At 41.3% G+C, this 25,030-nt stretch overlaps 2 protein-coding genes across 2 annotated transcripts in view; one reads left to right on the top strand and one right to left on the bottom strand.

Moving 5' to 3' along the window:
- acin1a (apoptotic chromatin condensation inducer 1a) overlaps positions 1–1,308 on the top strand; it is a 38,903-nt gene extending 37,595 nt beyond the window's left edge. Inside the window, exon 62 of the mRNA XM_051953689.1 lies at positions 17–1,308. Coding sequence (XP_051809649.1) covers positions 17–340 — 324 coding nt within the window. The 3' untranslated portion in view covers positions 341–1,308. The remainder of the gene's footprint in view (positions 1–16) is intronic.
- Positions 1,309–10,080: 8,772 nt separating this feature from the next.
- Positions 10,081–24,666, bottom strand: mmp14b (matrix metallopeptidase 14b (membrane-inserted)). Its single transcript, XM_022197175.2, has 10 exons — positions 24,011–24,666; positions 15,825–15,973; positions 15,598–15,720; positions 15,141–15,448; positions 14,541–14,702; positions 13,567–13,727; positions 13,341–13,479; positions 13,102–13,252; positions 11,607–11,722; positions 10,081–11,503 (listed from the first exon to the last, which is right to left on the bottom strand). Exons 1-10 carry the CDS (start codon positions 24,107–24,109, stop codon positions 11,025–11,027), a joined length of 1,887 nt encoding a protein of 628 aa, XP_022052867.1. The 5' UTR covers positions 24,110–24,666; the 3' UTR covers positions 10,081–11,024.
- Positions 24,667–25,030: the final 364 nt, after the last annotated feature.

Genomic DNA, 25,030 nt, shown 5'->3' with positions numbered 1-25,030 from the left:
CGTCTCTTCATTTTAGTTCCTTCAGAGGGAAGCTGCCAGAGCAGAGCGGATGAAAGAGCGTGAGAAACGGAGGAAGGAGCAGGAAGAGGAGGAAGAGCGCAAGGAGAGGATGAAGGCTGCAGGTGGCACAACGGGAGACCGGAGTGAGGGCGAAAAGGACAAGGACAGAGACAGAGAGAGGGACAGAGACCGAGGTAGAGACAGAGACAGACACAGAGACAGGGAAAGGGAGAGGGAGAACGACAAACGCAGGGATGGCTACCGTAGGGCAGGGGGCAGTGGGGCAGGCGGCGGCCGGCGCTCACGCAGTCGCAGTGAACCACGAGAAAGACGGCGCTAATGGTCAATCAGCCGATGGAACTGTCCAAGAGACCACCCTCTTTCATTTGCCTTTCACTACATGTACTTCGTTACAACTACGACCCAACAGAGGACCAACTGATGTCGCTACCATCTCTCAAAATCTGTCACCTTTTTTAAAGCACATCTACGCCTACACACAGTCATGCTTAAAGGGGACCATGATTTTTTGCAGTGTTGTTTCTCAGAGTGCTGTACGTCTCGCTCCTGTCAAGGTTTGATATAGTTTTCTTTATATGTTTGCCTCTCTCGTTTTTCCATGAGTTTTTTTGTCTTGACGGCATAGCAGTATGGCACACTGGGTAATTTTAATTATTTACCTCAACGTTCCCCATTCGCCGCTAAGTGTAGGTGCCAATTATGATTTGCAATCAACTGTCGTCGCCTCAGTGTGTTTTTGGATGAGGGATCCTTCTGTTGCTGCATGTAGTACAAGGCTACTCCTGCCAGTCCTGCCTAAAGAGAAAACTCGGTCCTCTGTGTGGAGGCTTGCAAAAATCTCAAAATATTGGAATCTGTGTTTGGCGTTTTGTACAGACATGTAAGATTACTAAAAAAAAATTACGTCTTTAAATGAGGCAGCTCTGGGGTATTTTTCAACAAGCGTGGAATAACTACTAAGGCAATGCAGTGTTCCTCTCCCTCTGTTAAGAGACGGGGTGATTCTCTGTGAGAGAATCCGTCACACTCGACACAAGTTATGATTATGTCTATTGATTCTCTTCTTCCTCCCTGTCCTCCTCTTCCTCCGATTCTCTTACCCTGTAGCGTCAATACAGGCCCAAGAGGGGAGGTTGCATTATGAGTTTTCTCACCAATGGTTTTAATATTGTTTTTTAATCGTTATTTTATCATCTTAGTACAAAGATTTGTTTTTTGTTTTTTAATTTCTTCTTTGAGTACGCCTATCAGTGGTGAATGTACAAATAATAAAATTGAAGTTTGAAATTATTGTGACGTTTCTTTTCCGGTCTGGATGGAAATTGCGTTTCAAGTATAATTTTTTTTCGACGCTCTTGAATAGTGCAAGAAAGTGAATCCTTTGCAGAGGCACATACTGGGAAAGTTACTTCAGCCGTTATGCTTAGAATCCACAAGGTGTCAGTCACACCACGTTGTAGCTCTGCTCAGTCAAGACACATGAAACAAGGAGATTGAAACTTCGATTATAAGGGAATGCTTGAGGACACATGCAACATGCCAGCAAGGGGCAAATCCCTCTATTAGTGCCATGTTACGGAGCTGTCCAATTCCTTAACCTTTGCCTTGTGTCCTCAGTTTTTAGCGTTGATCCTCTTTATCGCTACGTTAGCCACACTTCTCTCGTTCTATTCTAAATCATGCATTTGCCCTCTTCCTTCTTCAGTTGCCTTGTTCCACCTCTCCGGTCTTGACGTTCATCCTGCAGAGCTCAGCAGTGCTCCTATGTAATTACAGCCCTATGGTCGCTGAGCCGAACATTTTTCTGCCCTGATGCAACTCGATGTGTCTGGACTCTTGCGAGGACCAGTGAATCTTTCACGTTGGCATCTCTCTGGCAGCCTCAGAACACATTTGTAAGTGGGGCAGTGCTGCAGGAATGAGAGCAGTTAGAGAACGGTTTAGTCTTTCATCTCTGTTAGCTCTGATATGAAGACCATATATATGTGTGTGTGTTTGGTTGTGAGAGGCAGATTAAGATGTTAAAGTGATGATGTCTTCATCAGTGCTGGAGAGGATTGTTTCTTTTGAGATTGACGGAATGTGTTGAGTAAAAAGTAGGAATGTAAGGTTTTGAGCTGCTCAAACTTGCAAAGTCCTTTTTTTTTTTTTTTTACTCCTATGAGCAGCACATATAAAATCTCATTTAAACCCTTAATGTTATACATACAAATAATATAACAAGTCATTTATCAGATGTTTATATGCTGCTCATAAATACTATGTGGGGCAACTTGCAATGAAATCTATCCACAGATGCTCCAAACGAGCATAAACTACTGAGTTTAATAGAAGAGAACGTAACAAGACGTGAGGTAGAAAGGCCTTGTTTGGGTGTTGGATTGATTGGCAACATGCTTTGCTGCTGGAGAATTTAACAATATGGATCGAGATGTAATGAAAAAGTTTGTCCATGTTAGAGAATGTATTTGCTCTGTGTATTTCACGTGGCTTGTTTGAGGAAAAGCTCCTAGATTATCCAAATAAGGAAGCAGTCATCTTCTGGAGAACATAAATACACCGGGGAAATTTCAGTGACACGAACATATCCTGTAAATTTTGCTTCATGTCAGTGTCTCGGTGCAAAAAACCAAAACAGTGGCCTGAAAGATGCTGAAATGCTTCTCTGTGGAGGTGTTACTCATCCAGTGTTGATTTAAAAATACTGACTAAACACACGGTAATGCACTGCAGGACAACCAAAAAAGGTTAAGAAATCTGGCAAGTTCTAAAACACTTTGTAGACATGAAGTCGTTAATGTTGCTGCTTTGAGTGTATTAAAGTGACGGCATTCTGACAAACATAAGCAACTTTCATGCAAATGTCCCTCACAGTTTGATTCAGACATAGACACCAGAACATAATGCTTAGTACCAAAGCAAACTTCAGCTCCTCTTCATGTCTTGCCAAAACCAGAATGATTATTAATGAGTCTCATTAATCGGATCTGTTCTCTTTCCAGTAAAGCTGCACATTTATGGATGTTTTAGTTAGCATTAGATGTGAAATTGATTCTTTTATGGACCAACACTGGTGCTAAAATGTGTAAAAAAAAAAAAAAAAACTTTCTCCAACAGGCTTCTTGCAACTTAAAGTTCATTACTTGTGCGTCCAATCCGACTTTGTAAAGTGTAGAGAAGACATTAACTGCAAATTGCAAATTTGTGAAACTACAAATTTCTAATAATTACTAGACCATGACAAGTTGTTTTGATCACAAAGTAAAATACTAGTTTGCTCATTGTTCTTTTGTCATTTTTGTGTCTCATTTTTGTCATATTTTGTCTTGTTTTTGTCTCTTTTACCGTTTGTCGCATGTTTTTGTCATTTTGTTTCTCGTTTTTGTCGTTTTGTGTTTCCTTTTGGTCTCATTTGTGTTTTATGTCTCATTTTTGTCATGTTGTGTTTTGCTTTATTCATTGTTTTGTGTAGCTTTTTTGTTGTTTTGTGTCACGCTTTTGTTCTTTTTTTGTCTTGTTTCGTTTGTCCATTTTTTGTCGATTTTCAACTTTTTCGTCCAATTTTTGCCATTTTTTTGTTCTGTTTTGTGTCGTTTCTCATTTTTGTCTTTTTTTTCTCACTTTTGTCACTTTTGTGTCTCCTTTTTGTAACATTTTGTCTTGTTTTTGTCGTTTTCTTGCCTTCTTTTTAAGTAAAAATACTAGATTGTTCAGTTCCAGATACCTGTCACTAAAGGTGTTCCTTAGACACTCTGATTTGTAAGTTGCAATGTGTAAATGATAAAGTGAGGCATAATATTGCTGAGACTGAACTTATTTTTCTTAACAAACTTCAGTTTGTTCATCAGTTTTGAAGAAAGACAGTTTCTTAAATGTGAACATTTTCAGAATGCACTTTTTTGCACTAAAACAAAGAAAAAATTAGGAGTTGTGGTTATTTCTAGGTTATTATGCTGTGATTTTACTGGTCCAGGGCACTGCAGAGCAAATTGGGCTTAATGTGGCCTGTGAACTAAGATGAGTTTGACACCCCTGGATTAAAAGAAAGAAAAGGAGCTGAATTTACTGCTATTTTTGAGCTTTCGGCCACTAAACCGCATGCCGCAGCTTTTACCTAAGATGAGCAGAGCTTTTCTCAGTTCAGCTCGTGACTGCTGAGGGCAGCTGTAGACCGGCCCAGCTCTGAGGAATGCCAGATTTGCTCGAGATCCTTGGACAGATGTAGAGATGACTCAAAACAATGTTTCTGCAGGTGTGGGTCTTTTACTGAAACCGTGACTGGCAGCTGGAGGACCACGGCGGACCACCTGCGTCTGGCGCAGAGCTCAGGTCAGAGCTAGGAGCCAGTCAGCTGAGCGAGGCCACTCATGTGCCGGTGAGTGGGCTGTAAAAACAATATGTTTTCGCTCTGTAAGCACTCCTCCCCTCCTCAGTGCAACCACATAGGTCTTTGTGTCCATAGTGGCACACCAAGCTCCTCTTTCAAAGGCAGCCTCTGATGTGGCCTTTCTGATCTCTGCATGTCTCTCTGACTCTTGCTTGCTCTGACTGGGAGTTTTCATTGCTGTCTCTCTCATGTTCCCCTCAGTTCTTTCTAGTTCTTGCTCTTTATTGATGATTTTCTACCCTGAAACATACGCAAGAAGAGGTGATAAATGGGCATTGTTATTTTGACAGTTGCCACTCCTCGAAGTTCATAATTCCCTTGATATACACACCCTTCCCCCTCCTCTTACAGTCCTCCCCTCTCTTTCTCCCCCCCCTCCTCTTCTTTGTGATGACATCTATGCACTTATGGAAAACAGATGTGGCCCTGTTGCGATGGAAGAGGCAGCAAAAGAGAAAAAACCCGAGCATGAGTTGATGCGGTAGTTCATTAACAGCTTGCAGGAGATGTGGGGAGGAGGGAGAGTTTTGGGGTCTTTGCTGATTCTCTCTTGTGGTCTCCGGAGTTCAGACAGTGACTGTACACATGTTTGAATGTCAGGGCAAATCAGGAAGGGGGGGTTTCCTTGCGGATATAGCTGGGTCGAAGCGAGGGTAGCCTCAGCTTGCTCAGACTGAATCAGCATCTCTTGTAATGGAGGTGTTTCCCTGCGGGGTCATGTGAGACACGGCTCTGAAAGGAAAAAAAAATTAAGATGTTAAAATGTTGATTGTTCAACTTCCTCGCACTTATATATTCTCGCCCACACAATCACCAGCTCTGACATTTAGACGCTCGCTCTGCGCCACGCCCGATTTAAAGTGCAGACATTGTGATAAGTGTAATGAAGCCAGGCATTTAAACTGATATCTTTTCAGCAGAGTCAGCACTGAGCGGGTAGAGACTGGCAAAAACAGCATGCCTAGGAAAACAAAGATCACAAACCCCTTGGTGAAGCTGAAAACTGAGATTGGGACATCTGGGGCACACAAAATATGATTAAATAAAGGGGGAATTTTATTTTCCGCACATAGCTACACGGGTAGCTAAATGGAATAATACGCACTTGAAATGGAAAGAAGTATTAGGTATTAATCCCTCTCCTTCCATTGGCAGGGCACACCACAAATAAACTGTGTGTGTTTGGAGATTGCAGCAGCTCAGGAGCACTATTGAGCTCTTCCTGAGTTTGTAATGCCATACTTAAAGGTCACCATGTTTTCTATTCTGACACCAATAGCAAGAGAGTAAAGCTCCACTGAGCCCCAAAAGACCTTTTCACAACCCTTCACCATGACCTGTATCAGCTTGTTTCTGGATCCTGGCATTGTGTGAGCCAGCTCAGAGAGGTTCTTAAGTGGAATGAAATGATTGTTGATGTTTTTAATTACATCTGTGCTTTTCCTGTTAAAACATGTCAGAACACCCATGACACACCAGTTACTGTATGTAGCTACAAAGCTGCTGTGACGTCTGTTTGATCATTTTATTGGCATCTGTTTGGGTTAAATGGTCAGTGTTTCTTTTTAACATGTTAAAATTATCTCCATTATAAACAGCAGTGCAATTTTCACTGTGGTCAGGCACTTTAGTTTCCTATTAATCCCTCTCTGCTCACTGATTTAGCGTCTAAAAACTCTCTCTCTGTATCAAAGTTGCATATTTAGAAGTTTTTCCGTGAAAATAATCTCTTCCTGCCTTATAATGGTCTAGATGTAACTCTACTCCATTCTTCCTCTAGAATGTGTGGATCTACGCAGCTCATCTACATCTCTGCTCCCTGTAAAACTACTCGATACGACACAATGGCAAATTCTAACACTAAGGTAATTCAGCCGTTCATGTTGGAACCACAAACCGATTCTGAAGGTTCGTAAAGTTTGTTACGCATGAAATCCCAGAAGTCTGAATACGCAATTTAATGTGGAAATGCTTAGTCATGCTGTTGATTGCTTTTTCGCTCATGGTGTGTCCTGCTGCGTATTTTAAAAAAAAACAACAAAAAAACACCACATAGATATGTTAACAAGGTAACATTTTTTAAAAAGTGCACTGGTGACACAAAATACAAGGGAATAATTATCACCGTTTCAAGCAGGCATTTAAGGTTGTTCTTGATTTGTCTGATTGTCACCAAAGTAGCGCCTAAAACTGTATATAAAAGATCAACATAGCCTCCGAGTCTGAAAAGCGAAGCCAAGGTTGAACATGCAGACATCTTTTATTATTTGGTTAAAAATAAACAAAGTCTGATCATGAGGAAGTGAGAAAATGATTCGACTTCTCACTTAATTTGTTCCCTACGTCAAGACTTTCCTCTTGATGTTATGGTCTCAGTTGTTAGTTTTAAGTCTTCTTCAAGACAGAATGATGTTTATTTTGTGAATTTTGTTGCTATTTAAAGTAAAATAGACAATAATGCACTGTATGTTCTTACCTTATGATTGACAAGTTGCTACCTTAGTGACAGGCATAGCAGCAAAATCCACACCAACAATTTTGGTTTCAAAACATGGCGACAGACAAATTAAAAAAAATAATAATGTGGCAATATAAAGCAATATTAATAAAAAAAATAATCCATGAAAGAAAAGGCTAATAAAAGTAGAAACATAAAGACAAATAAATAAGAACTATCATTAAATGTTGCCTTAAATATCAATTTAAATGTCGCTTTAAAAGCAAAGGAAAAGCACGTTTTGTATTTATTTGTCTTTATATTTCTATTTGTAGCAACCTTTTCTTTTGTGGATTTATTTTTTGACTAATATTGCTTTCTATTGTAACATTATTTATTTTTAGTTTTATTTATAAGTACATTTCTTCTTATTTTTAAAATAATTGTATTTATTTGTCTTTATACTTTTATTAGTCTTTTCCTTTATGAATTCATTTTTCTATTAATATTTCATTATATAGCAACATTGTTTGTCTTTTTTTATTTGTTCATCTTTATATTTCCACTTTTATTTGCTTATTCTTTTATAGATTTATTTTTGGAATTTGGCACTGTCACTACTCCATAGACGTGGATTTGAAAAACAAGACGTCTGCCAAGCAGTATCGAAAAAGCACTATTTTTTTGTACTTAACTTGTGACTATTAATGATATTTCTCAAATTCTGCTGCATCTACTGCGAGTTGTTTTTCCCCTGAAAATCTGTTAGTCACAAGTTTCCCAATTTTGTGTAATAATAACACTGAGTTACTGGATTCCCCCTTTGAGGAGTCACAAGTCAGCAACATCCTTGTTTTCTATTCTCAGACCTGCATTAACATGCATTACATAATTCCAGTTTCCTCTTTGTTTTAGAAACTTTTCGGTCACAAACAAAAGACAACCACACCGCCTCCGAACCTTCCATCTGTATATGTGGCGTTTGCGTGTTTGAGAGCAAGAGAAATAAGATGTTAAGCCCTTTTGTTCCTGTTTGTTCTATTAGCGCTCGGTGCAGGATGTGGCAGCGCTTTAACTGATGCAAATGAAAACCATGTGTAACCTATATAGCCACTCACCAGTTCCCACCTTTCCACCATCCCACATCCTTGTTACCAGGCAGAGTGGTGCAACAATAGCCGTTCCCTGTTCATCACTCTTCCTCGTTTCAGTGGGAAATGTGCAGTTTACAATATGATGGCTATTATGAGACACAATAGGCAAAAGCAGGACTTCCCCTGTTGGGAAGTTTCTATTCATCAGCCTGCAGCATGGACAGCCCAAAACATAAAAGGAGCTTGTTAGTGACGTTTGTTGAGTAGAATTTGACCGCATTTAAAAGAGCTGATTGTTGAGATTTGATGTGATGTGAGAAAAGAGTTTCAGATCAGCCTTTGTCAAGAAAAAACTGAAAAAAGAGGACAGTGTGAACTGCAGTGGCCCTGCAGGACAAGGAATTACCTTTTCATTTATCTGGGTGAAATGTGAGCGAGTGAGGCGATGGTTGGATGAGGCCGGGGCATTGTGGTGTGGTCTTTTGTAGGACTTTGTGAAGGAGAAGTGAGTCATTTCGCAGACAGTGAAGAAAAGCTCTCCGGTTACACACAGAGAGAAAAGAAAAGAGAGGACTGTGGGGAAGAATTATGCTGAAGCAATTCTTTTCTCCGCTCTGCAGAGTCAGCTGGGCAAGACTGAAAACATTAAACTGTGACCCACAGCTAAATGTCTGACTTGTGTGCAGGTCACAGAGATGAGCAGAGCAAGGAAAACACTGTGCATAAACAAATATAGACACACCAAAAATCCATTACAAGACAGAAAGCACAACTGATTCTTTCTTCACGCATTCTTTATGGTGGCTTTATCATCCTTTTACATCGACACAGTCAGAAAAACTCAATTAAACTAATCTCAACCGCCTCCCATCCCCCATCCCCACATTGCCGTATCCTGCTGTGTGTCTGGCTCACATGATGCAGTCGGAATTCCAGATGTTGCTCATGGAATTCTGCTCCATCTCTGGCCTCCAAATGTGACTTAACTCTTCTTACTCCTCCTCTTTCCTCAACCCCCCCCAAAAAAGCCTCGTGACTTCTCCCTCCAGCCCCAGCTCTTCACAACACTGCAGCAAAGTGGAGACAAATGGGCGCCCTAAATCTTTCTGGCACAATAGGAAAATACCTCATCACTTTTAATTGCATAAAGCCTTGTTGCTGTAATCATAACATATCATAGAGCCGCTGACCCCCCACCCAGTCTCTCTCTCTAGCAGTCAGTCATCTTCACAGAGGGTTTAATGTGGCAGTCGTTCATTAGTGGGATCATTAAGGAGAGAGGAGACGCCCAAGTTTGCTGTTTGAGTTTTTATTGGCTCACTGTTGAAGGGAGTGCACACATACACGGCACATAATACACAAACACAGGCATTTACAGCCGCGCAAAACATGCACAAGTGTGTGTTTGTAATGCTGTACTTGTGAGGACATGCGTTAATCCCATTCGAAGAAATCAGTTTCTTCACTGCTTGTCAAATCCAAGCCTTAAATCTTGAAGAAAAGAACATCGTCCACTTTGAGTTTCTTCATCTTCCTACGCTTATGGAGGCTGTGTGGTCCTCATAAGTATGGAAACACCCTGTTACACACACACACCCTCTCTCTTAGCTGTATAGTTGAGATATGTTTTCCTGCTGTGCAGCAACGGGTTTATACTGTCGTCTTCATCCCTGTTTCTACTTAAGCTTTGGATCCAGTCCGCATTTTCCGACCCAGTTTCTGGCCTGCCAGTTTCCGAGCCCCAGTAATGCAGAGTGGTGCAGTCGGGGAACAAGAAACCTGGAGGTCCAGGAAGACTGGGGGAAGATGAGGTGGAAAAGAGATGCGATCAATGCTGCAGATAGAGGAAAGGGATCCAGGTAAGAGCTGGATTATAGGACGGTTAGAATACTGAAGAGTAGATGGCAGAAAATCAAAGCACAGAAAGACTTTTGAAATTACTTTATTTTCGTAAGAAAAGCTTAAAAAATATAAGTACACAGACAGTCTCACTGAGAAAATCTAGATGGTTATCATTATCATGATCATCACTAGTATTATCATTGTTGTTAAACTACTTTCATAAACCCCTGACTGGCAATGTAGCACCATTAAATTGAAAACTGTACAAGTACAAAAGTAAGTACAATGACAAAAAGGAGTCATTTTCAGATCTTTGATTTATTTTCATTTGAGTTGGATTCAAGGTATAAAAAAAGAACAATCAAGTTTCAAGAATACATAACCCCTTTCCCCATTCACTGTCCCCACATATAAAATTAAAGGCCACTTTCAAAACTGTATGTCACTGTCCAGCAGGACTTTTTAATGACAATATACAAAAAACATTCTTTACACGGAGAACAACAACAACAATAATAGTAATAGTCATAATAGTAATGACAGCATCACTTATAATAATAATCAACACTAAAGACATTAATGTAAAAGGAGAGGACACAGTTGTATTCATTGCTCTCGTCTGATATGAGCGTTTCTCATGCTTCATAAGGATGCAGGGTTATGTTTTGTTTCCCTTTTATGGTCTGCACAGGCTCTGACATGTCGTTTTACTGGAAGATTAGGAAACACAATGACTGTGCCACTGTGGTTTCCATATGTGTGTGTGTTTTTATGGGACTGTGTGCATGTTAATGTGGCGGGGGTTGGTGGGGGAAATGAACAATCAAAGACGCCGTTTGCTTTTGCAAAGAAACACGCTGAAACAAGCGTCGAAAAGATGCAGGTTCAAAGTGGAAATTCCAAGGACACAAACTGACCACTGACATAAACTAAAAATATGACATTGAAAAAGGCTAAAACAAACAGCAATGAGCTGGCGTCAGTAACCGCGAGAAGAGAGGCCGAGACAGAATGGAGAGGAAAGAAAGAAAACATGGAAGGACTGAGTGGTTCAGAGATAAAGAGTAAAAGGAATCTGGCAGTGGTAAGAATATTTTAAAATGCAAGTCTGGCACTTCTCCTTCCGCTCTTTCTCCTGTTTCACCTCCTGCTCTGTTACCTCCGTTACACATTTTCTCCCAATTTTTCTTTTCTTTCGCTCCCCGTCTTCCTCTCCTCTCTACCTCCCCTCCTCCTCCTCCGTCTACACCTTGTCCAGTAGAGATCGTTGGCAGTAGAGGAGTCGGCGTGGGGTACCGTACCGACGGAAAAACACCAGGGCTGCCAGCACCGCGATCACACACACTAACAGGAAGAGCGGCACGACCACCGCCGCCGCTCCACTGCCTTCCCCTGTCTTAATAATGGTCACATCGATGTCCTCCTCAATCACTCTGTCTCTATCCTCCCTGTCTTGGTCCTCCTCCCTCTCTCTCCCCCTGTCTTTGTCTCTAGTTCTGTCCTTGTCCTCTCTGTCCCTCTCCTTCTCCCTCTCCCTCTCCCTCTCCTTGTCCCTCTCCTTGTCCTTGTCGTGTCCTCCACCTCGACCTCCGTCCGTCTTCGGGTCTTCGTTGGGGCATCCCATCCAGTCACGAAGGGCTGATTTTGGGTATCCGGGCTCCACGCGCATCACCTGGTTGTTGAATTTCCAGTATTTGTTGGCTTTGTAGAAGTAGGTGTATGCTGAGGGGTCGAGGAAAGAAACATGAAAAACACGACTCGTGACATAAGCTCACACTAAGATGTGCTGAAATAATCTAGGCCATGTACTTCACAACACCCTTACCTTGGTCTTTACTCATGAAGGTGGCCTTGATATTGTCAGGAACGCCTTGCCATATACTAACAGATTTTGGATAGCCATCGTCAACTGATTGGGATTCTTCATTGAAACGGTAATACCTGAACAAAAAAAGGATAGAAGAAAGGTGAAGAAAACAGTAGTGGTGATGAGTTAATGGTTAATTGAAAGCTTGGAACATTAAGAAAATTGAGACCTGAGACATGTTTGGACAGACTTGAGACATGACTTGAACTTGTCTTGCATGACTTTAAACTTGACTTATCCTAAAAGACTCAACAACTAACTTGGCTTTTAAACATTGCCCCGACTGAGACTAAATATATTTGGATTGGATTTGTCTTTAATATCTTGAGGGTAGACTTGCCCACAAGGATTTAGGACTTATCTGAGACATTTTTTGACACTCTGGAGACTCTATTTGCACTTGGGCTTCTTATAAATATCTTAACACTTGGGTTTTCTTTTGCCTAAGGGACTTGTGATTTGTTTTGTAATGTCCTGAATTTGCAACGAGGCAAGGACGAGAACTTTCAACTACACCTGAAAGACTAAATACAGTGAATTGGTTGGAGCTTGTATTGAATGACTTCAGCGTCAACTTGAATTTGACCAAACGGGTTTAAGACTTTTTTAGAGACTTAGTTTGACAGACTTTGCACTTGGTTTCAACTTGACCTGATTCTGGCAGTCTTGACTTGGACTTGTCATAAATGTTGTCAAATTTTGACCTTGAATTTGTGGCTTTACTTGAGACTTCACAGACTTCACTTGAAACTGACCAACAGAACTTGAAGCTAAATTTCAGACCTGACCTAGACCTTTCCTATAAGACTAAATATCTGACTTTAATCTCGATTTGGACTTGTATATAATGACTTAAAAAATGACCCGGACTTTCCCTAAACACTTGAGCTTAGACATGGTTTCACGAACTTCACATTTGGCTTGAAAACTGTTCTGACAGATTTAGACTTGAGTTGAACCTTTCTTAAATTACTTAATCCCTGGCTTGCTTTTGACCCCTGAAAGCTAAAAGCTGCTCTGATCCAGCGAGTTTGTTTCTACTGAGATAAATCACAGAGCAGACCACAACATCAGTGTTGTGTCTGTAGAAACATGTCAGATGGAGTAGCATGAACTCTTCAAAAAGACAGACTTGGACCAAAAACTGAGGTACGGGCAATAATGTAGGTGGCTGTTTGTACTTTATAATGACAGACTGTCACAGTTTATCCCCTTTTTTATACTAACTGCTGTATTACATATGGGAAAGCTTAGCAAGCATTAAAGTTGCCTCAAGGTTTATTTTCATGCCCAAATGAGTAGCAGTTCTGTAATTCATGTTTAACTTTATATGGTCAAGATGTAAACATATCTTTTGGTGGTCGTGACGGAGTAGGATTTTCCTTGGCATCGTTATTTTATGAACTTCAGCACAGTTTTATTGTGGCACACATACACAAGGATGCTGACTCACTTGTTTGCTCTGAAGTAAAATGTCTGTCCAGTGGGAGTATAGAAAAGAGCAGCGTCTATCCGATCTTTGGGAAGCCCACTGCCCATTTCTTTAAGACTCTTAGGGTATCCAGAGTCCAGAATAGATTCACTGAACACCCAATACCTGTCCCCTGCAGGGAGAAAGAGGCAGTGAGAGATGAGATATGTTATAGATTGAAGCTGTTACTTGTTTAATCATGGAGGCAAAATCAGACTTACCTTTAAAGAAAGCAAATTTCCCGTCTTCCCTTTCAAAAGCAGCATTAATATGAGTGGGCAATCCCCTCCAGAAGTGACCAATTGGCATGGGGTATCCATCCAGCACATGGTTGTTACGTACTCGCCAGAACCACTTATCCTGAAAGGGGAAAAACAAAAAAGAGATTCACTAACAGCTTCTTAAAGAAAATCTGGTCAAAACTCTCGCCTCCTTAGCTTGGCTTACCTTGAACACAAACATTTCTCCTCTGAGGATGGCAATGGTGTCAAAGTGCCCGTCACAGATGTTGGGGCCAAAGCGAGGCTTGTCTGGTGCGTTTGTGGGTTGGGGGTTGTGGTAAGGCGGACGTGGTGTTACAGGAGGGGGCTGAGGGCCTGATCCAGACCCTGTGTGGACAAGGACATATGACAATTCTTTAGAAAACCAAACCTTTAATGGTATGTGACAACAGGAGTGTTTCCTCATGCAAGGGGTTGTGATGCTTCGCAGAATTGGACATTTAATTGCCGTACAACGAGACAATGTCACCAGATGATTGGATGTTTTCAAACAAGAAGCAAAGACAGGCTATACCCTCCTACAGCAAACCTTGGCTACACCTTGTTTGATGACAGCTTCTCTCATTGGCTGTCTGCTTCCAGATTTTGAATGGGACCAACATGGTGACTCATTTGGAAACCTTGTCTAGTGTTTGAAGCCAATAAACAAGCAATGCATCTGTCTTTATTTTGGTAGTTGGTAGTCTTTGCTGATAGTTAAAAAGTTTTTTGGAATTTTCCAGAGGTCCTACATTAGCCTTGACCTCAACTTCTTGCAAATGAGGTTTAGCCAATGCAACGCTTTTAATATTCTTTCGAAGTGTGACATGGCACACCCAGAATGCATTGCTTGCTGCTGGACAATTATTAGAGAGTGTGGAAATGATGGATCCTGCAGACACATACTCGTACTATAACTCTACTTTTTAGTATACATACTTTCCACTGGTGAATTTGTCAGTTCAAACAAAACTTTACCATAGCAACTGTTTGGAGCAAAAATCAGTTTTATCTATCACCAGAAAGCTGTTGCTTAAAGATGCAATAGTTTACAGAGTCTGTGGCAGCGCATCAGCGAAGCTCATTTTGCTCTAAGCACTTAATAATGAAAAATGTAACCAGAAATGAGAGCGTTTAGTCGTGGTTTCAGTAACCACTCACCATAAAGTTGCTGTATGCCTCTGCGGTCGTCGTCAGGAAGCTGGAAGTTCTCTGTGTCCATCCACTGGTAGAAAGGAGCCATGATGGCTGAGGGATCATTGGAGTGCTCAAGACCCAAAGCATGACCCAGTTCATGCACCGCAACAAGGAATACATCATTACCTGAAATGGCATCAACACCAAAACACTATTTAAGGACTTTGAGAGTAAAGTGTTAGACCTTCATTTTATCTGGATGAGAGAAAGACTTGAACAAAAAAAAGAGGAAATTCTGCTGTTTCCTCATTTTATTGTGACTCAACAGCACACATTTACCTGATCAAAAATAAGATCATCTGCAAGTCATGTGATAATGTGTTTTGACTCAAAGGGCTGACACTGCAAATTTTTAAGTGAGCTGCTCTGACAAAAATTCTTCCAAACAGGCGTTCACCGCCTCAAATGTCCTGACACAAAACTGGGCCTGTTGCAACAACTCCTCACTAAAAACATGCACAGTAACTGCCAACCTTTAAGCTCTCTTGTGTCATCATTTTTCAGGGATTTGCTGAAGAAAAAAAACGTATCTGTCCAAATATCCATTTCAACATAGAGCCTCACCTAACAGATCCTGGTTTCCAATCGTCCACGGCTCGGCTGCATCGAAGTGGGTGTCTCCACCGATGCCAATACCGGGAAAGTAGGCGTGTGCCAGGAATCCCCCCTCACCATCGAAAGGGCTGCTGTCACCATGGAAACCCTCTGCGAAGAAGAGCATGATGTCGGCAAACTCTTCCACCTTGTCACGGATGTAGCTGTAGGGAATTTCCCGGAAACGAAGCGGGGTGACGCTCTCCCACACCTTGAAGGCCTTCCTGATGGCTTCATGGGTCTCGTACTCACCCACCTTCGGAGTGTAGTTCTGTATACTAAATAGTGTGTAATTGTGGGTGTGAGAGGTAGAGGAAAGAAGAGGTAAGACAGGGATTTCGGATTGCTCAATAAATGTCTCATCAGTTTAAGTTTTCTCAAACGAATCTACTGGATACAAAGATAAATTGAAGCTTTGTTGACTTACGAGAACGTGATCTCTCTCTTGTTCCACTTCAGGCCCTGGATGGCGTACCGCTTCCTCCTCAGGTTGCTCTTGAGTTCAGCACCAAACTTATCAGGAACGCCACAGCGAGGTCGATTCATCGCCCTGCCAGACAAACAAACATTACTCTCAGAAGAAGATATCAAATTGAGCCTTTCATGTGTTTGAGCGCCGCTGCACATAGACTAAAGCTGTTTGATGGTACTCACTCAATGGTGTTGTCGTCAAAGGTGCCAGTGATGGTGAGGCCGTAGAACCTCTGCATGGCGGCGATGGCTGAGGAGACGGAGTGAGGGGAGCGGAGGGCGTGAGTCCTCAAGTCTCCTGGAGGCAGGTAACCATACTGTTGCAGCCATGACTGTAAATCAAAGCAAAAAAAAAATAGACTGATGAGACATATTCCAAAATGAAGCCAAGTAGACAGACATAAAAATACTTCTTAAACCACCTGATGTTTGTTTTTGAACCAGGGCAAAGTAAATGTTTGGTATGAAGGACAAAAAGTTCAGGACAGCGAAAATAATCCCTTAAGTAACTTCTCTCTGTGTTTTGGTATTTTGTAGCTAGCGGGGAAATCATCAGTTTCAAGCACCTGGCATGTCTCCATTTATTGACTAAACATGAATGGAATTCAACCATCAACAATGGATACTCTGGTGAATGCGTGGACTAGAGTTGATTAAAACTAAGGTTGGCTTGAAAGAACACTGCCTCAAATAAAGATAGTTTAGGTTTCAACAGAAACTGAATGAGGAAGTCCTCCTCTAAGAGTTAAAGATTAATTTGAGTTTCAGCGTTGACGCTATTCTGTCGCTGCTTGTGTGACAGTTCAGTCGAAACTAAATGACTACATAAAAGTGTTTTTTTAAAACATTTAGAGCAGACACTCTGATGGTCATGAAGGCCAAGCTCCAAATCCCTCGGTGTCTGCTCAGCTTGACCTTACTTTCCCCTGGAAACCCATTTTACTGCGGTGCTGGTTTGACATCTGGACCAGTGCCAGAAGCTTTGCTCTGCACCTCTCCCACACAGCTTCTCCCAAACTCTTTCCCTCTCGAAGCAGAGCTGAAAAAATAACACTGAGGCTATTGTAAGCACAGTGTAAACCGAGACCACTTTGATATTCTGCTGTACACAGTGACTTTGTGAGCTTGTCATGCACTTTCAGGACGTGTTGCATGGTTTGGACATAAAGGGAGCTTGACTGATAAAGCCTACCTGTCTCGGTGGGATTTGTCCTTGCATGATGGGGCTTGATTTGACACAACTTAATGTGATCTGTTATTTGTTTTGGTTGGTTTGGATTCAAAAAGTATGGCCAGAGTAGGTGTGTGTGTGCAGAGAAAGGGATGGAGGGAGAGAAGAGAAAAAGATAGGGAGTGTCCCAGGGTGAGACTCAGGCCTTGGGCAACCTCAGCCGATTTGAAGCAGCAGCGTCAGTCAGTAATTTAACTGGGAATTTCTTCCAAGTCGCATCCAAACCTCAAAGTCAAACTCTTCCCCCCACGTTCATGTCTCTGTCTTCGCCTCTTCACTCCACCCCTTCTCCTCTCTCTTTATCCCTCTCTTATGGAAAACCCAGAGGCTGGAGGGTAAATACTCATGAATAACCACACCCTGAGCTGCTCAATTATTGCTGTAATGCAGATCTGCTGCTAACAGTTGGTAAATGCAATGAGGGCAAAACTATTTTTACTGCCTTGTTTCAGCATTTTCCACTGAAAATGTACAGCAAGTGAATGTGCTGGCATAATTGCTTCTGCGCTTTGGGTCTGTATGTTTTAATATAGTTGTATCGAAGAACTGATGCTCATCCAGTTTGGCTGGGTTTGAGTTAGAGCTCTGGAGGGCCTTGAAGGTTTAACCTGTCCCTCTATGTCTGTCCGATGGAGACATGGAGGTCTCAGTGTTTAGACTTCACCCCTGAATGAGCTCTTTCTGGTTCTGACTCACCCATGGAGCTCCAGTGGACACATAAAGACTCACTGTTTACCACTGTTACACCATAAGCTGGAAAATGAGGAGCAACAAGGAGGGAAAGATGAAGCTCTGCTGGATCTGGAGGTTGTAATTAAGAGTCACATTGAGACTCCTGCAGTTTGTTCGAATCAACAAATCTACCTTTTGCCTTTCCTGAAGTCAAACACACACTGTAGAACTGGATCATTTACGGTGAATTCAAGAGTTTTGAAGGCCTCATTTGACTGGGATTGAAACCTTATTCTTCTCCTTTACACACTTGCTGTTTTCTTTCCGAGAAAATCCTGCATTTTGCCCTCAGCTCAGTCAAAAGGCTGCTGTTGAATGACACTGAACACTTGTTTTAGCTTTAAGGCTTCCACACCTCATTCATGGGTCCCTCAGGTGACTTGACAAAGTCTTATTCAGCGGCTATTTTTGACTACAGTAACGGGCAGGGAGACTAAAGCAGCAGCAGGAGGAAGTGGTCACTGTTTACAGTAGAACAGGAGATGACAGTCCAGACTAAAACAGCCTTTTGAAGTCAAGCAGTGGTTCCCAGCATGTTCTGTTACTCACACAGCCATGTCAGACTTACTACTTCACTGATGACCCAATATCGTAATTATTTATCATTTATTTTAAGCGCTTTCCCCATTTACCATTTACTTAGACTAGCAGTTGAACCAAGTATTCCTGTTTAAAGTCTGTGGTTGTTGATTTAACCCCTAAAAACTTACCTTTTGGAGTAGAAAGTTACATATTTTGAAGTTTCTATAGCTTCCTGTTGAATGTGCAGATCTATGAATTTCGTGTCTTCACCTCAACCCACTACTCCCAACTGACTGCAGCTTGAGCATACCAGCTCACCATCGACTCTGCTTAACCACTGTAAAGCTAATCTGCGCTAAAACAAAACAACTTGGAACACTTAAGTAATTCAGAAAGACATGTTTGAACTGCAAGCCCATTCTAAAGAACAATGCTGATGACTTCAAGGTGGATTCTGTTACTAATTGTTAGTAATCATGGAGACCAATAACTGATATTTTAAAACAGTATCAGTTTTGTATTAAAGTTCAAAATACTGGCGTCCAAATTTCTAATAACTCAAACTCTAAAGCCAATTTTTTTCAAAATGCCTTGTTTTTTAAATTTGTGTTGTCCATGTTTAGTTAAAATAGAACTTTTTAACATTTATTCTTCAGAATTGATTCCACTTTATGACTCAACATACAACCAACCAGGTAGTGCTGTGGGCAGGACATTGCTCAGCACCACAGAGTGACGGATACAGATAGAGGTAGCCGCATAAGAGCCAAAGCAGGATATTTAAAATTTAGTTATATTATCAGGAATTGGTTAGAAAAAATTGCAATACTGATATTCTGAAAAATGCTACCAGATCCAATAATTAGCCAAGGCAGTAATCAACTCCTTGTTCCTCAGGGTTGTTACATATGAAACCCTGTTTTTGATTCAGTTTTTTTAAGGTGTCCTTTACTCAGCAATGATGCTGACTGCTTATTTCACACATGGTGTGTCTTCCAGCACATAAAACCACCATATTGGCATGTTAACAAGTTAAAAACTTACCAGAGAGAGTCTTTAAATGTCTCTCTTTCATGCAATAAAAACCTTAGAGGTGCTATAACTAGTTTGCAATCAGAATGCACTTTAAATTCTTGTAGATCTTCCATTAAACCATAAACTCACATCATTTTGAATCACTTGAGCCCTTTTAATGTTTTCACGTATCTCCTAGAAACTGTAAAAATTTTCCCTTTGGTTCCAGTACCCTCGGTTGGGACTTACAAGTGATGGATGGAGGCGTTTTAGTGCTGCAGTCACTCATGATCCCTTAATATTTAACAACACAAAAACTTGGAGCGAAGGCACCTCAAAGCCAGATCTGGGGATTTTTACAGTAAAGCTCGCTCACATGCAATGATGTGGGTTTATGGTTTAATGGAAGATCTACAAGAATCAAACAATGGTTGCTATGGGTGTCACCAGGCAGAGCGCTCATTTTGCATAGGATGAGAAGAGGAGAAGAAGGGATGGAGAGTCAGTTGTTCCATTTGGTGAAGGCCAAAGGAAAGAAACTCTGGTCAAACTGAGGCATGCTGGGTATACGGCACGCACACACAGCTCCTCATTACATGTCCACTCTCTCTTGCAGTATTATGTCAGATGGCACAAACATGTGAAATCCACTTCACTTGCAACAGTTCATTACTGGCTGTTACCGTGTGACTGTGTGTCACCGAGTTTTTGTGCAGAGAGGCAAATCCAACACCTTCACCAACTTCTTAAATTCTTTCTCGCTGTACGAAAGTTTGCCCAACGCTTACGCTGCTCCTCAAGGAAGGCATTTACGACCTCTCCGACCCCTCTGGCCGGGAGCTCCTCTGCACACATGTAGAAACCTCTCTCAGTGTGTGTAATCCCCCAGCTGCTGTCTATTTAAACAACCCTTCTTCAGCCAACAGCAGTAAGACCCGGTGACACAAGAGTGGAAAAACACACATTTCTGCCAGTGTCATTTGAGGAAGAAGTTATTCCCAAGAAATTCTCTATGGCTGGATTTCGTCAAACAAAAAGAAAAAGGAAAACCGTTTTCAAAATTTGGCTCATTGTTGGCTGCTTTTATGAACCGGAAATGAGGTAATGACTTTGAGTATTACCATAGTTCCTTCAACACCTCCTATCTTTCCTCAGGGAAGCTGCCTCAGGCCACCCACTGATGATTCTAACAAAGGCTTTGGCTGAAAACTGCACACTCTTCCCTTCCTTCCTTCCTCTAAACGACAAATTAGACTTACCCAAGAGTGAAGTTACTAGTTTAACCAATCTGACTAATCTTAACCCTCGTGTCATCCTGCGGGTCAAAAGTGACCCGGTTTAAAGTCTGAAAATGTGGAAAAATATATATATATTTTTCACAGTGAACCTTCTCATGTCCAACTTTTCAATATTTTTGGGAAATGTTTGAGCATTTTTAGTGGAGAAAAGAAATGTTAAAAATGTTTCTTAAGAACATTCACGAAAAATCAACCAAAATCCAGCAAATTTCACAGGATTTTGGTTGATTTTTTGTGAATGTTCTTCAACAAAATATAAGTTTTACTGATATATATATGTAATCACTTTAGATATTTTTAGGATTTTTTTTTGAAAGATTTTTACTCATTTTTTGAAAATATTTACAAGAATTTTCTTGCCAAATTTGGGGAATTTATTTTAAAATAAAACTTCAAGGGAAACTTTTGAGGAATTATTGGAATTTTCTTCCTCAAGGTTTTTCAAATTTTCAGAAATTTGGGGAATTTTTTTGGCTGAATTTTTGGATTTATTTCAGACAAGGAAACAATATTTTTTGGTTTCTGTAAATGAGGACAACAGGAGAGTTAAGTCACTGCTTCGTCTCTTTGAGGGCAGCAGAAATGGGACACACAGTGTATTGATGCAGGATGTCTGCCCGACAGCAGTGATTTACATCCTGTCCTATTGAGTAGGATAATTGCTTCATTTTCCTTCTTTTTCCCAGATTGCATCACTCCCACCACCACAATGCCTCCCTTTCTGGTCTGCAACAGCCTCTACACTGTCCTCGCCGCGTCACTTTCATCATCTCATTTTACGAGCATATATCTTCCTTCGCAGCAAATGATCTCAGCTTGCAGGAATGTCTTTATATGTATACAGAAGGACCAATCTGTGCCCATATGGAAGATCTGTGTGTGCGCTGCATTCAGGTGGTTGCTGACACACCGGGGTGTTTTAGAGGTGAGGCTGCCCACGTCCTGTCTCCGCCGCAAACCAAAGGAAATGACTCGTGTATGTCCAAGTAGCCTCCAGCTGTTTATCTCGCCAGAACAGGCCCACTGACCAACAAACAACCTAGTTAGATTTATTCTTAATTAAAGCACAAACATCCTACTGAGCAGCAGAACTGTGCGCTGATGCTTCTGATTTGTGGTTTGTGCAGGCGACGTGTGGAATCAGAGGCCACAAAACTTTAAAAAACACAAAAATCTTGGTCATCTTTCTACGTAAAATTCTAATTTTTGAGCAGCACTTTTTCTGGAAGAAGATTTGTCTTACGTGAACATTAGAGATGTAGCTGAGATTCTTGTTGATAGTCATAACAGAGAAAGTTCAACTCAAACTGAAAGACTTTTTTTGTGACTCAAACTACTTGCAAAACAAAATGTAGTTCGTTTTAGTTGCTTTTTCTGATCATATTCAGTCTTACCTAATTTATACCTTCAAAAAAAAGACCTTGCAGTCCAGTAGTATCACTTACAGTTGTTCATATTTGGAATTGGTCTGGCCATTTGTTGAATAGTGATAAAGAAAAATTTAAGCAAAACCAAAGTGCTAGTTCAAAAACTTTCATCATGTCTTCTTGGTAACACATTAGTTTTGAGATTTTGTTCAGACATAGCATGATTAGATAGATTTTCTTTACCTTCTTGACAGTTTTGGCAAAAGCTGATGAAGGCGAGAGCTTTCAGTGAAACTGTCAAGAAGGTAACCAACATCTATCTAATCATGCTATGTCTGAACAAAAGAACTTAAAACTAATGGAAACCAAAGTGCTTGTTTGCAAGTCTCGCCATTTGGCTGCCATCTTTGTAACATCCCCACTTAGTTATGTTGGCTAAACAGGACAAGGTTCCTATCTCAATTAATGGAAAGAAAGCCGTAGCTCCAATTTCAATGGTTCTCAGGACAGAACAACTGCTAAGAAAGACTTGAAAAGCTTTAAAAGTTTGGTGACTTTGCCCTACAGGGTGTAGTTCTACAACATGTGCACAGTTTCACGACCCGGTGCTTATATTAGTGCGATGACATGATTGACTGGATGTTTGGTTATTATAAAGCATTGGTTTGGCTACGGAATTCTATTTAGGGTTCTAAATGTGCTCTTTTTGACATTTCTGGTGAAGCTGTTACTTTTGTTATTTAAATTACCAGATTTCTTCTTTGGTTGGACTTTTTTCGCCGTAACGTCACACCAGTAGATTAAAAATCCTGTTGTATGCTTCCTGCAATGAACTTTAAGTCTATTGATTGTGAAAATGTGCTGATTGATTCCTTGAAATTTGCATCCGTAGAAGCCACAAGTTTAGCCGCTAGCCTGTTTTTCCAAGGATTACTGATGCAAGCAGCATCATCACATACTGACTAGTCAGATTTTATCATTGTCAAGTGTTGGTTTGTGTCATGACATTTGAAAATGTTCTGAATTATGGTCGGAGGCGACTCCCTGTTTACATTTTGCGGGTTGTGCCTCAAAGTATCCAGTCTAATGTAGGTCAGTGGAGTAACTCAACTCCACTTTCTTCCACTGGCACAGCTGGAGCTATAATTCCATAGGCAGGATACAGCGATCAGGAGAGACGATCGGCGCCACGGGTGACCTACTAAAATTTATATTTCTTTGATGGTATGTGTGCATTCGTTAGACAAACCCTGCACACACAAACGCACACACAGTATTTCCTGATACTACTAAAGGAAGCAGGTGTATGGGATTGTCAAAACAAAGGCACATCCTGCACCATTAGCAGAAGATCCTACCACTGCTGACAGAAACAGATCAGTACAGATTTCCCTGAATGGATCAGATCACAGAAAGTAGCAAAAACCTAAATCATCACTACTGAATCTTCCCCTCAATCTGGTACTTTTGGAAAATCTACTGAAAGATTGTTGTTTTTCCACAGCGGAGTGAGATGCTGCAGGACCTCTCAGATTATAAAACCCACCTTCCCTTCGTCCACTGCACTGATACATAGCTCAGGACAGATGTCAACAATTACATCCTTTCCCCCCTCCTCACCATCCCTCTGCATATATAACAGCACCCACAACTCTCAATCCCTCCATCCATGCCCACAAAAATTGCCTGTGTCTCTGCCCCGACCACAATACAAGCTAATGCATTTTTTTTTCTCCTGTTCCCCTGCTTTTGCCCCTCTCAGCATTTCTCATTGTTTTCATGAGCGCTATCATCATTATGGGCTGCTTCCTCTAAACCAGGGTCAAAGCCCTGGTTTAGAGGACCCTGTGCCAGGAATGGCAGAAATTATTATCCATCAGATGGAGTTATAACAAAGACATTATGGCAGCCAGGATAATCATGAGTATAAATAGGAGCATGACCATGAAATCGCAGTGTTTGGAATCACATATTTAGATAATTTTATGTAGAAACCCTAAACTGCAAATTATGTAGCTTTCCTAGTTTATTTTGGATAACTTGGTGAAGTCTATATTTATTTATCCAGCTGATTATTTGCCCTGTTTTTAAAAATCTAATGCGCCTTTATCTAACTGGCTTCATCCATCTTATGTGGACTTGTTTATCTAGCATTATCCATCTATCTTGGATTTATTTGTCTGAATTTCTGTAAGTTTTCCTCACCTCTGGGTTCATCTGTCGCTCCGTGGCCCCCTGTGCGCTCAGCTCCCAAACCACCGCCAGCAGCAGCAGCCGGACAAGAGATTTCAGCTCTGGTGCCATCACTGGACTCTCACAAAAAAAAGAAAAGAAAAGTTGGGTTTAAAAAAAATAGGCAGATGTCCCTGCAGCAGCTCGCACAGTCTTTTCTTTGCTTTTTGTCAGAGCATCATGCGTGAAAAAAAGTTATCCCATGCGCGAATTTCCGGGGGGAAATCAAGCTTTGCGCAAAAGTAGAAATCAAGAAAAGCAAATGTGCAGCTTGTTAGTGGAGTCAGTTAAACTAATAAAAGTACTGGTCCCACTTTGTGCATTCTTATCGCGGTTTTTTTTGGTGAATGGTCGCCAGATTTATCGGACGTTACTGGAAGCAGGAAGTCTGCTGAAAAAAGAGGACTGTGGAGCGGCAAGCTGTGAGTATTTTATGTCCAAATTCTGCTTTGCGCTTTGCTCCAGATGTTGCAACCGACTTTGTTTTCATGAAACTCCTCCTGTCCTCCTCTTCCCTATCCTCCAGTCGGCTTATTTTGATCCTCCCTCTCTCTCTCTTTCTCTCTCTCTCTCTCTCTCTCCCTCTCCCCTCTGCAGACGTGGTAGTTTGATTCTCCCTGGAGACCTTCAGCTGGAAAGTCGAGGGTTGTAAACCATCCCCCTCCAGCGTCAGACCGCCTCTCCGCCGTGGAGGGCTGGAATCAACTTGGTGACCCTGGCACTGGACTTGGCACAGGTTTGCTCTGGCTTGCCCTTCGGCAGTGATTTAATGATTTAGAGCTCATTAAAATGCACGAAGCAGTTATTATTTACGGAGCAGAAAGCGAAAACACAACGAGAAGGACAAAGTTGTCAACAAATTACGCAGCTCAGATAGTTTGGGAGCGCAGTGAAGGAAGAGTTTGAACTGAAGATTTGGTAATTTTAAGGCGGTTTATCAACACAGACATCTGCTGGCATAGAGTGAAGCCTCAATCTTCTATCAGTCGAATC

The sequence above is a fragment of the Acanthochromis polyacanthus genome, chromosome 9 (genome assembly GCF_021347895.1).
Source record: "Acanthochromis polyacanthus isolate Apoly-LR-REF ecotype Palm Island chromosome 9, KAUST_Apoly_ChrSc, whole genome shotgun sequence".
Taxonomy (NCBI): Eukaryota; Metazoa; Chordata; class Actinopteri; family Pomacentridae; genus Acanthochromis; species Acanthochromis polyacanthus.
This window is presented reverse-complemented; position numbering and strand designations above follow the sequence as displayed.

Excerpts from the sequence above, each read along its gene's own strand:
- mmp14b (XM_022197175.2), bottom strand. The coding sequence starts at position 24,109 with ATGGCACCAGAGCTGAAATCTCTTGTCCGGCTGCTGCTGCTGGCGGTG. Across the intron at positions 13,728-14,540 it reads AGGCATACAGCAACTTTATG|GGTCTGGATCAGGCCCTCAG; the intron begins GTGAGTGGTTAC and ends TTGTCCACACAG. Across the intron at positions 11,504-11,606 it reads CTTCATGAGTAAAGACCAAG|CATACACCTACTTCTACAAA; the intron begins GTAAGGGTGTTG and ends TCGACCCCTCAG.